Here is a 12,937-nt window from a genome sequence, read left to right on the forward strand (position 1 = left end):
AGATTTAGTCCAAGTCACTCCTACCATACATCTATCTTCTGTTCTCCATGTTCCCAAGTTTTCTGTTAATCTGTTATCCTTAAGTCGTCTTACCCAGGATTTGAATTGTAGTGTGACGTTTTTTCCTGATCATTGTCTTTTTCAGGACCTTGTCACGGGGAGGACGATTGGCAGTGGTAATGCAGAAAATGGTCTCTACTTCCTAGATCAACCAGACAAACTTGCTTATTCTTCCACCACGTCTTCTACTACCCCCGCTGATTTATAGCTGTGGCATCGGCGTCTTGGGCATCCCTCATTTCATTTACTTAAGCATTTATTTCCTTCTAGTTTCGCAAATCATCATGTGTCTGACTTTCTTTGTGAGTCTTGTCAACTTTGAAAACAACATAGAGCTTCTTTTGCTCCCAGTTTGAATAAAAGCTTCGTTCATTTTTCATTAATACATTCTGATGTTTGGGGTCCCTCTCGTGTTCTGTCTGTGCAAGGTCATCGCTGGTTTGTTACATTTATTGATGATTTTTCTCGTGCTACTTGGGTGTATCTCATGAAAGATAAAAGTGAGGTTTTCTCTGTGTTTCGCACTTTTCATAAGATGATTTGTACTCAGTTTGGGGCCACTATCAAAATATTTCGTTCTGATAATGACGGGGAATACATAACTTCTGGGTTAGGACAATATTTCTCTACTCATGGCATTATCCATCAGACCTCTTGCACCAATACCCCTCAACAAAATGGGGTGGCCGAACGCAAGAATCGGCATCTTCTTGACATGGCTCGGTGCATGTGTTTTTTTATGCATGTGCCTCGGCCCTATTGGGGCGACGCTGTTCTCACCGCTACCCATCTTATTAATCGTCTCCCTACCCAGGTCTTGAACAAACAGGCTCCGCTTCACGTCCTCCTCGGTTCTCCGTCCTTGTTTTCTATTCCTCCCAAAATATTTGGTTGTGTCTGTTTTGTCCATGATCACTCTCCCTCTCGTGGTAAGTTGGACCCTCGCTCCCTCAAGTGTGTTTTCCTTGGTTTCTCTCCTACTAAAAAGGGGTATAAATGTTACCACCCTTCTTCTCGTAAGTGGTTTGTGTCCATGGATGTCACTTTCTTTGAGTCCCAGTCCTATTTCTTGTCCTCTCCGGTGTCACCGTCCTCATTTCCGGGGGAGCCTTGGTGTGAAGTGAGTCCTGTGCCTCCTATGGTGGAACCAGTTGTTCTTGCACCACCCTCTACTACTGTGCTTCCTATGATGGACCCAGTTGTTCTTGCACCCCCCTCTTCTACTGGGACTATAGAACCCACTGTCACCAAGAATAAGGACGGGCATGTTTATGTCCGGGACATAGACAGAAAACAAGTTAACTGGATACACGGGACCGTCTCTGCTACTCCACTGCCATCTCCTGCTTCTGATAAGAGTCTAGGTAACTTTGAATCTCTTGAGTCCATTGATCTTGATGTTCCTATTGCCAAGAGGAAGGGTGTGAGATCTTGTACTCAACATCCTATCTCACAGTTTGTATCATACTCTCATTTGTCATCCTCATATAGAGCGTTTGTGTCCAATATTTCCTCTGTTAGCATTCCTAACCATTTTCAGGATGCTCTTACTACCTCTGAGTGGAAACTAGCCATGATTGAGGAAATGAAAGCACTTAGGAAGAATGGCACTTGGGAATTGACTGAGTTACCTACGGGCAAACGACCTGTGGGATGTAAATGGGTATATACTGTGAAACACAAAGCAGATGGGTCTATTGAGCGTTACAAGGCAAGACTTGTAGCAAAAGGGTTTACTCAGACATATGGCATTGATTATCAGGAGACCTTCGCACCCGTGGCTAAAATGAATTCAGTCAGAGTACTTCTCTCTCTAGCAGTTAATCTAGATTGGCCGCTTTATCAGTTTGATGTCAAGAATGCTTTTCTCCATGGTGACCTCGAAGAAGAAGTATATATGGACATTCCTCCGGGTTTTGAGGATCATCAAACAGAAGGCAAAGTATGCAAACTTCGGAAGTCATTATATGGTCTCAAACAGTCTCCAAGGGCTTGGTTTGAGAGATTCACTTAGGCTATGGTTAAATATGGCTTCAAACAAAGTTAGGCAGATCACACATTGTTTGTGAAACATTCCTCACGCGGTAAGACTACAGCACTTATTGTTTATGTAGATGATATAGTTCTTACAGGCAATGATAGTGGGAAAATACCTCTGTTGAAGAAATATTTAGCTCAAGAGTTTGAAATCAAAGACTTGAGAAGCTTGAAGTATTTTCTGGAAATTGAAGTTGCTTGCTCTAAAGATGGGACATTTATCTCACAAAGAAAATATGTGCTTGACCTGTTGAAGGAAACTGGGATGCTTGGCTGCAAGGCATGTGCCACCCCACTGGAACCCAATCAGAAATTGGGGGATGATGAAGGAGGAGAAGTTGTGGATAGGGAGAGCTATCAACGATTAGTGGGTAAGCTCATTTACCTATCTCACTTCCGTCCTGATATTGCTGTTGCTGTCAGTGTAGTTAGTCAGTTTATGCATGCCCCTCATCAGATTCACTTTGAGGCTGTCATGAGAATCTTGAGGTATTTGAAGTCTGCTCCTGGTAAGGGTCTGTATTTTTCAAAGTATGATCATCTTCGTGTAGAAGCCTATACAGATGCTGACTGGGCTGGGTCAGTAACTGATAGGAGATCATGTTAGAATTTACCAGAATTTACCACTCACCTACTACCTCCACTATCTTTCTCCACACCTACCACCTCCACTATCACACACTCCACTACCATCCACCTCCACTATCACACACTCCACTACCATCTTCTCCTCTATATATATAGGAATTGTAATATACAGAATAGGAACAATCTTGTAAGATATCAATCAATCAGATATCAATCAATAATACATACATCAATTTTAACATGGTATCAGAGCAGGTTTAGAACCTAATATTTTCGCTTCACCGGCGGGCGGCAACCTCACCTTGGCCGCCCGCCGGACCTCAACCTATTCCGCTGTCATCTTTATCAATACATAAGCTCCCTTGGTCAAGCCTCCACATCCGACTGCACCGCCATTTTTTGCTCCACCGACCGCATCGGAAAGTTCAATGGAGCAAAACCAGAGGTGTTTGGTTGCGGTTCACTGGACACCGCACCAGTTATTTCTCCTGTGGGCTCGTTCAGTTCTGGAAAGAGCGTGAGCAGGTTCTGGGTAGCTGGATGGGAAGACGAGGCCATGTTTTTTGGGTTGCTAAGTGTTTCAGCGAAATAGCAATTTCAGACTGGTAATGTTCGGAAGGGTTGGTGACAGAATGGCAACAGAGTGTTCCAGAATCTCTTTCTCAGAAACGGAAGAGTTTTTTTCAAAGGATTTTCGGCGGTTTCAGACTGGTTTGCACAGCCTCCGCCTCAACCTTGGTTAAATAGTCGAGGCAGCCACGCGCATCGCGCGCCTCTTACCACCAGCCGACAAACGGGCACGCAAGCCAAGGCGCCCACGTGCCTCGCCATCATGTCCGGCACACCTTTTGATGAATTGGGCACGCCTTTTGATGGCACGCCTTTTTGACAAAATTGGGCACACCTTTTGAGGGTGCCACTTTTACAAGGGTCCGACAAGACTCTGTAAACTGTCCCGACATTGATTCCGGTTAGCTCCTTTATGGGTCCGACAAGACTCTGTAAACTGTCCCGACATAGATTCCGGTTAGTTTCTACAAGGGTCCGACAAGACTCTGTAAACTGTCCCGACATTGATTCCGGTTAGTTTCTACAAGGGTCCAGCAAGACTCCGTAAACTGTCACAACATTGTCTTCTACAACGGTCCGACATGACCCCATAAACTGTCTTCTACAACGGTCCGACATGACCCCATAAACTGTCTTCTACAACGGTCCGACATGACCCCATAAACTGTCTTCTACAACGGTCCGACATGACCCCATAAACTGTCTTCTACATCGGTCTGACACCACCATACAGTGTCCTCTACCACGTTATGGCACCACCTTTCAGTGTCTTCATCAACGGTCTGACACGACCATGCAGTGTCTCCTATCTTTTTATTTTTATGTCTTTTCTTGTTTTGTTCCTCTCTTCAAACTCAAGTTAGTTCGTTTCTATCCTCCTTGAGTTTGCGGGGGGCTGTTAGAATTTACCAGAATTTACCACTCACCTACTACCTCCACTATCTTTCTCCACACCTACCACCTCCACTATCACACACTCCACTACCATCCACCTCCACTATCACACACTCCACTACCATCTTCTCCTCTATATATATAGGAATTGTAATATACAGAATAGGAACAATCTTGTAAGATATCAATCAATCAGATATCAATCAATAATACATACATCAATTTTAACAGATCAACTTCAGGGTATTGCACATTTGTTGGCGGCAACCTAGTTACTTGGAGGAGTAAGAAACAGAATGTGGTTGCCAGGTCAAGTGCAGAAGCTGAGTTTAGAGCTATGGCACAAGGTGTGTGTGAACTTTTATGGATCAAATTATTGTTGAGTGATCTAGGTACTGATCAGACGGACTCCATGCGGTTATACTCTGACAATAAGGCCGCCATCAACATCGCTCACAATCCAGTTCAACATGACAGGACAAAACATGTTGAGATTAATCGCCACTTTATTAAGGAGAAACTCACTAGTGGTACCATTTGTACTCCTTTTGTCCAATCTGGTGAACAACTTGCTGACATTCTCACCAAGGGGATTGGGAATAAACCATTTTATGAAATATTAGGCAAGCTGGGCATGAGAGATATCTTCGCACCAGCTTGAGAGGGAGTGTTAGCATATTATATTAGCCGAAAGTGTTAACATATTTTATTAGCCGAAAGTTACACTAGAGTCTGTAATCATTTTATGCCCTCAGGGATCATCTTGTAATTGTGTTTCTTGTAAACCCTAATCTTCATTTATAAATAGGGGGTGATATTCTATCATACCCCAAGCTGGTTACCCAAGCTTCAAAGGTCAACAATGCCAAAATCATGCCTTTCAAAGGTGCTTGAGAATTCTTTCCGCTCAAATGGAGATGCAATTCTTCTGTCTAAATGCACCACATAATGCATGAAAGAACTACAATCCAAGCCTTTTTATTCCCATTCCTCAAGACAATCTCTATGTCAACAAGCAAGAATATCACTCACAACAACTCACCAACCTTGGCATCACTCCCGCTATAGTCTATACCAAACACCAAGATAACACACCCCAAACCTGAGATGCCACTAGACAGTGCAACAAAGGTGATTCACGACTCTTCTCAAAACATGTAACCTGGAATTTTGGAAAATTAAACCAAAGTTTATCATTTCCGTCTATGATTCTTATAAGCCTGCTTCTGTCATTCTCTCTTCTAATTTCTGAAGCATGGATGCAGATGCTGTAGCTTTAGTTTGCCCACATCCTTGTTAGACCATGCCAATTTACCCACAACCTTCTATAGTAATGGTCAGGCTAGCATATCAAAATCAATGTGAAACACAGTGCAATAGCGATGACATGCCTTAGATACCACTTACAATGATCAATTAGGTTCTGAGGGTACTTTTTTTTTAAGTACAATTGCTGAAGGCATAAAACCAAAGCAATAGAAGTCACATCAATGTTGTCATATCTTGAACCTTATTGTGTATCAAATTGTATTTTCAGTATCACATATCACGTCATATCTTAGGAAACAATTTAACTTTCCAACAAAATTGACAAACAGAAAATGATAACCAAAATTTCTAGTGGGATACATAATTCTAAAGAAGCCATGTTCATTTACATGACAAATTATTCATTTCTTGAAACCCAACAATCAAAACCAAGTACTAATAGGATATGTTTTGGACAAAAGATATTCAATTTCACTACATAAACTAAAAAACATGCAAAAGCACTCTGTAGTTCGACAAAAAAAATGTTACAACGATTGGCTTGGTAAAAGTTGCAAAATGTTTGCCATCTACCTATCTTTTGTAAGCATCCGATATATTATGCTTGATGTCATAACACCTCAAAATAAAATTCCAGTAGTTATAATTTTTTGACATTTTATTCATCATAGCAATTGGTTACTTATCAATCAATAAATCAATGAATATAGAATAACCACAAAAACCACCTAAAAGAGGAAACAGATCTATGGAGAGCATTGTGACAGCTCATTATCATTGGTGTATACCGTAAAAAAACAAGAGCATCTACATACCATAGCTACATTGTTCTCCCGGCATGCCTCCTTCCATGTGGTGATGAACATCCTCATAGAATCATTAGCAAGAGAAAGAACATCATCGTTCTGATTAAGCAAATCCTTTGTCTCCTCATCAATCAAAAGATCTGATCCAATCTTGTTTTTTTTAAGCAGTTTATGGGGTACACTGACGGTGCTGCTTGAATTGTCAGATTTTCTCTTCTTTTTTGAGGACACATTACTTTCCTTGTACCTTACACTGCCACTAACCATGGAAGCGTTGACATCCATTTCCCCTTTCAATCCAAGTCGTGACATCTCTTCAGCTGCTGATGGGTAAGGACAGCTACTTACTCGGTCATAACTATTTGTATTTTGTGACAACTTGCAGTGACTTTGTATAGCTTCATCATTCTTTTCAACTTCATGTTCATAATTATCACTGTCATCATCATCTGAACTCGATGAAATAAATTTTATATGTTTGCCGCCAAAATCCTCATGGAGTGAGTTAAATGATTTGATACGCTGTGATAAGGAACTAAAATTGTCATCCAACTGCTTTTTCTGGGATGACAGAAGTGGCCGTTTCCGACTTTTCCTCTCAGATTTCTTTTTCAAGTCCTCAAGAAATTTCTTTGCTGTGACATTTTCTAATTTACTTGCTTGGCGGATATGAGTAATATGCATCCTGTAAACAAAGATGGACTTAATTTAAATGCAAAACCATATCTAATTAGTTTTTAACTTGCATCCATGACAGATAACACCACATTGAACATACTCATGATACAAAAAAACCAACATGTCAGCTTCGCCCTTTGGGATTCTTAAACAAAAATCAAATGTAAAAAATAATTAAAGTATTTTTGTAATGGTAAAAAACAATGGGTTCGTTTGGTTTGTATTTCTAAAAAAATTTTGAGAAATTTTCTCTACAAATAAGTTTTTAAAAGTAATCAAACCAAACAAATTTTTTCAAAAAAATTTCTCAAAACTTGTAAACCAAACAAGTTTTCCAAACAAATCTCTCTCTCACACACATCAAATCAATCACTTTTTCCAAAACTCTCTTTCAAAATAATTTTCCAAAACATCTTTTGAAAAAAATCAAACCAAACAACTTTTCGTACTTTTTATCTCTAAAACACATCTCTCAAACACAAACCAAACATACCCAATATATTTGGCATGAGGGGTAATGGTTGCAAGTCTCATGTGTAACCTGACTTCAAACAAGTTGGGAAACTCCACTCAACCAGGAAAAATACTATGGCCAAAATAAAAATAACACACACAATAAAACATAGATGACGAATTCTTCGTTGAAACTGAACATTTATTCATTGCATGCTTCCACTTCCACAAGAGAAGGGACACAATTGCAATTTTATATGCAAGTAATATGACAAAGCATGTCCTTATAAAATTTCAAATTTTAACGCATTCATAGTCCTCAAACTTACACACTTCAACATCAACAGCATGAAACAGATTTTTATTTTTATTTTTATTTTTTTGATAAATAGCAGCATAAACAGATTGTAAACCTCAAAAAAGTCATTATATTTCGGTAATAAAAATATAGGCTCTGTTTGGTTCCATTTTGAAATTATGATTCTACCCTCATATTCCAACCCTTTGTTTGATTATAGTTTTCAAAATATGATTCCAAATCACATTTCAAAACACGTTTGGTAACCAGAGAGTTTGTAAATTTTTGGGTCTTCCGGTCGTCTGCCTGGACATCTTCTTGAACGTCCGGCTGGTTGACTGGAACAGTGCTCTCTTTTTTTTCTTTTTTTTTTTCTTTTTGCAATTGCCCCTGTTATTTGAAGAAAAAAAATTATATTTGTTTTTGATATTTTTAAAATATAAAAATTATTTTTTTAGACCAAAATGACAAATTATTTCGCATTTATTTAAAGGGGCTTTTTTTTTTAGGATTCCTAATATTAAGACTTTATAGCATAAAGGACATTCAATATTTTAATAACGTCTAAGGTCCCTCAAATTGATCCAGAGAAAATTCGACTTCACAGAGAAAATCTTACCAGAATTTCTCTGGACTCACTTCAACCTAGAGAAATTCACAAAAGCTCAGAGAAAATTCTCTTCTAACCCAAAGAAATTCACAAACCTCCTTAAGCAATACCTTTCACTTTTGAGGGAAAAACAACAGAAATCAAAGTCTTGAAATCATTGAACAGAGAATATGAATATAAATACTATGATATCTATGTGATTGGAAAAAACAAAAATTCAGGCACTTTTCACAGAGATTTAGAGGAGAGTCATAGTATCATATGCATCTTGCTAAGGACCAAGTTCACAAAAAAAACTATCCGAACAAAAGACACTCTCAATTTATTTGCTTAGATAGTAAAAAAAACAATAATAATGATTACCCATGATATTATTGATCTAGAGAAAATTCAACTTCACAGAGAAAATCTCACCAAATAAATTATGAGAAAAATTTCTCTGGACTTTCCAAAAATTTCTCTGACCTTTCCTAGACTTCCCACTCTCAATTTCTCTGGCCTTCCCTAGACTTCCCTTCTCTCCAGAGAAATTTCCCTTCTCTAGCCTTCCTTAGACATCCCACTCTCCAAAGAAATTTTGGAAATTTCTCTAAAATTTCTCTGGCCCTTCTCTGGCCTTCCCTAGCCATCCCACTCTCTAGCCTTCTCCGGCCTTCCCTGGACTTTCCACAAAATTACCTCTCCAGAGAAATTTTGAAAATTCTCTAGCCTTCCCTGGACTTCCCACAAACCTCTTGAAATGTATATGTGAAACAATATCAAACAGAACACAAATCAATTTCCATATCTTAATCGCAACAAATCGAAGTAAATACTTAATTACAGACCTCTTAACTCCACACACACAATGATTTCAAAGAACCAATCACACAAAATAAAAGGCTATGAACATCGATTAAGGAGAAAGGTGAAGATGCTCCTTCGATCACTGACAATGCCCTGCTTGATGAGTTCCTATTGGCTATCATGATTTCGCCGATCTCCACCGCGCTCAGCGTCGCTCCGCCTTGAAACACCTCTTCAACTTGTGGAAACAACTTGTGATCCTCGAGCCCTAGATAGTTATTTGCTAAGCTCATGAAGGAATTGAAATCGCAGAGGGGAAAATGAATGTGAACATCGAATCGTCCTGGTCTGAGTATCGATGAATCGATATGTTCTTTGTTGTTCAGCGTGAATGTCATCACTCGCTCATCTCTGCAACACGAACTCACAAAGTCCATCCATGAAGTTCAGTACATCCGACAAGGTCATCGTTATCGATTTCTCAATACTGAAATCATGATCAGACGACTCTGCAAGTAGGATTCAGAACTGAATCAGTGTTGAACAACCCTCTGAACCGATGCTGAAACGGTTCATGGTTGATCGAATCACAAAAAGAGAGAGAGAGAGAGATGGATGAACAGAGGTCAGGTCAGGTCAGTGAATCGGAGAGAGGGAAGAAGAAATTGTTGGGTAGAAAGAGAAAGAGGAAGAGGGAGTGAATTTTCTCTGTGATATATGGGTGTAGGGTTAAGGGACCTTAGACATCACAAAATAATATTGTGAATCTCTTCTATCACAAAAAATGGGAGAGAGACCTTAGACTAATTTTTTTTTTATTTAAAATTAACAAAAAAAAAAACTAATAGGAATTAATTTGTCATAGTAATTTTTAAAAAATAAAAAAACATTTTTAAACAAAACAATTAAAAAAAATTCAATCAAATATACAATCAATAACACTAGTTGAATTTTTTTTTAACAAAAAATAGTATATATTTTTTAATATTTTAAATAAAAAAATATTTTCAAAATTTTTTGAATTTTTTAAATAAAAAAATTGTTTCTTTCAATAATTTTATTTTTGAATTGAATTTTAAAAAGAATTTGGTTATGAGCTTTGAATAGAATTTTAAGTTGTGTGTTTGGTTATGAGTTATAAGTTTTTGAATTAAGTTTTGAAAACTCTTTTCAAAACTCATAACCAAACAACTTTTCTTATTTCAAAACTTATTTCAAAAATTCAAAACTCAATTCAAAACTCATAACCAAACAAATTTTCTCTTTTCAAATCATGATTCAACAACTCATAAACTCAAAATACAACTCCATTCTCAAATCATGATTCTAAAACTAAACCAAACGCTACCATAGATATTTCCCGTGGAAATTTTATGTCATCACTCATCCCAAATTAGCAAAAATATAACCAGTGAAAAGCATGCCCCCAAGACATGAAAATGAGTACAGTAAGAGATTATTTAATAGAACTAATGAAGAGATTAGGCCTTTAAATTGAAATATTGCAGCTGCAGCAGCAGCAGGACAACATACCCCAAGCTTTGGATACGCACGCTAAGATTTTCCCAGCCTGTGACTGATCTCTTCTTAGCAATAAAATCCAGAAATTCCTTAACATCAATTTCTTCTCCATTGTGAGTACCCATGAACTCACAAAGGCAGGAAATTATCTCTTCACTTGTTATCTTGAAAACTTTTGTCACATCAGAACTTATAGAAAAATAATGCACAACAAGTGGATGTCGTACCAAAGGGCCCAATTCAAGCTCTTCAAATTGCTTGACACCCTCACTATTGCAAATTGCCAATTCCAAATCATACAATGATGTAATTCTTCGAACCCCAGCGAAACAGTGGATAAATGCATTAACCTATATAAAGACAAGGTAATAAACTGAATATTCACCAAAAATTCAAGGTTACAAAAAGCAACAAAAAAACAAAGAAAGCTCAGCCTTATGGCGCCCTTATGGTCACTTAGAAAACAAAGACAAAGAACTGAGACGAAATGGTGGGTCTTCCGTACTGACATTTGTGTTCACTACAAAGGATAAGCTCAACCCAACTCAGCCAAATAATCAGATTGTTAGTATTCTAATATTCCTTTCTACACTTTCTCAGCAGCCAAACAAAGCTCAGATTCAAAAAAGTGAGACTGATCAGAAGTACAAGGAAAAAGGCAAAATCTTACACTTGTTCCATTTCTATTTCAACTGAAAACAAACATTGTCCTGTGTCAAATAGAAGGATCGATTGAGTATAGATGCTAGTGTTCTTAAATCCTAGATAGTACCTGAAGCTTTCGTCTCTTGTCTTTCTTTCCCCACATTTTTTCTTAGTAACCAACAAAGAACTAAGGCTGAGTTTGCTCGGGATGAAAGTAATAGAAAGTGAGAGAGAGGAAGGGGGGGGGGGGGGGGGTGTATTCTTTTTGTTAGTTTGTTTAGCGTAAAAGTGGTGGACAGTACAAATTTCTTGTACAACTCATATTAGCACTGTAACTAACTTTACAATTTCTTGTTTTAAAAAAAAAAAAAAGCAGAGGATACACAAGAAAATTTAAATTTGCCTATATAAAGAGTTACCTATTATTAAAATTAAAATTAAAATTTCAAAATTCTCTACCTTTCTTGCAAAATTTTCTTCCCAATCAAATACCTATGGGTCTGTTTGATTATAAGGAAATAAATGATCGAAAATGAAGTGAAAGAAAAAAAAATGGAACAGAAAATAGGATTTCTAATTATAACTAAAAAAAATTATGAACAAATTTGAACTTTCTTGCATTTTCTTCTTCTTCTTCTTTTAAGAAAAAGAAAAAGAAAAAAAGAAACTCAAAGCTTAGTTACTATGATCATATGAATTGTACATAAAAAAATTGACTTTCTTCTAACTTCCACCACTTTCATGATAAACAAACAGGCTTTATTTTTTCTATTCAACTCACTTTCCACTACTTTCCTTTCTATTTCTTTCTAATTAAAACAAAGGGGGTTATACATTTCAAATTACCTTTCCTTCTGTCATTATTAGGCGATTGAGAGAAGGAACTTGTTGCATTTGCATCCCCAAAGAGTCCCACGATTCGGCCTGTATACTCAATAGCGCAGCCTGGGACACTTTCCAAGCTGAAACGCTTTCTCCGGCAGCAAGAAGATCGCGGCGAGCCTTCACGACAGCGCGTTCGACCCTCTCGAGAGACTCGTTGGGTCGGGGAGGCCGAGGTTGGACTCCTTGATTGGGGAACTGCTGGGGAGGAACATTCGGAACTTGAATTGGGAAATTGGATGTATGAATTGCAAAATTAGGGTTTTGCAAATGATAATTAGGGTTTTGCAACAGATAATTAGGGTTTTGCAATGGATAATTGGGGTTTTGAACGTACTGGTTGGGGGCCAAGGGAGTTGGGTTTTGGAGGAACAAATTAGGGTTTTGATGATAGTTCAAAAGTGGCGCCGGAGGCGGTGGTGCACCACGGTCGCCGCCGCCTGGGCGGAAGCGTGGACGTTGTCCGTACATGTTAGAGAGAGGGAGAGGGACGGAGAATGAGGAGGGTTTAATGTAGGTTTAAGATTTTATACAGGAACGACCTAGTGGTCTGTGTTATTAGGTTGCCGCCAAAAAAATGAAATTAGTTAAAAAAAATTCTATGAAATTTATCTTCCCATCCCAGACGCCTGAAATTAGTTATTTAATTTTTTTTTTTTAATTTTTTAGGGAGCTTTTTTTGATAAATCTATTTTCTAAGAACTTTATTCCATCCAACCCGTATTCTTTTTGACTATTCCATTAGGTCCAATTTGAGATAAGAAGACCAAAATACCTTTTTCATCTACTTATGTTCCATTTAGTTCACATTATTTTCTTATATTTCAATAAGTCCTATGG

General features: G+C 38.0%; 1 protein-coding gene across 4 annotated transcripts in view; it reads right to left on the reverse strand.

Annotated features, from left to right (window-relative positions):
* NOV (Histidine kinase-, DNA gyrase B-, and HSP90-like ATPase family protein) overlaps positions 1-12,629 on the reverse strand; it is a 32,051-nt gene extending 19,422 nt beyond the window's left edge. The window contains exons 1-3 of one of the 4 annotated variants that reach the window (XM_082875181.1): positions 12,062-12,629; positions 10,583-10,920; positions 6,234-6,909 (exon numbers count right to left, since the gene is read on the reverse strand). In XM_082875181.1, coding sequence (XP_082731307.1) covers positions 6,234-6,909; positions 10,583-10,920; positions 12,062-12,568 — 1,521 coding nt within the window. In that variant the 5' untranslated portion in view covers positions 12,569-12,629. The remainder of the gene's footprint in view (positions 1-6,233; positions 6,910-10,582; positions 10,921-12,061) is intronic. The other 3 variants (XM_082875178.1, XM_082875179.1, XM_082875180.1) reach the window with 3 other exon arrangements.
* Between the last annotated feature and the right edge of the window lie 308 nt (positions 12,630-12,937).

The sequence above is a fragment of the Camellia sinensis genome, chromosome 6 (genome assembly GCF_055761805.1).
Source record: "Camellia sinensis isolate YWXY chromosome 6, ASM5576180v1, whole genome shotgun sequence".
Classification (NCBI taxonomy): domain Eukaryota; kingdom Viridiplantae; phylum Streptophyta; class Magnoliopsida; order Ericales; family Theaceae; genus Camellia; species Camellia sinensis.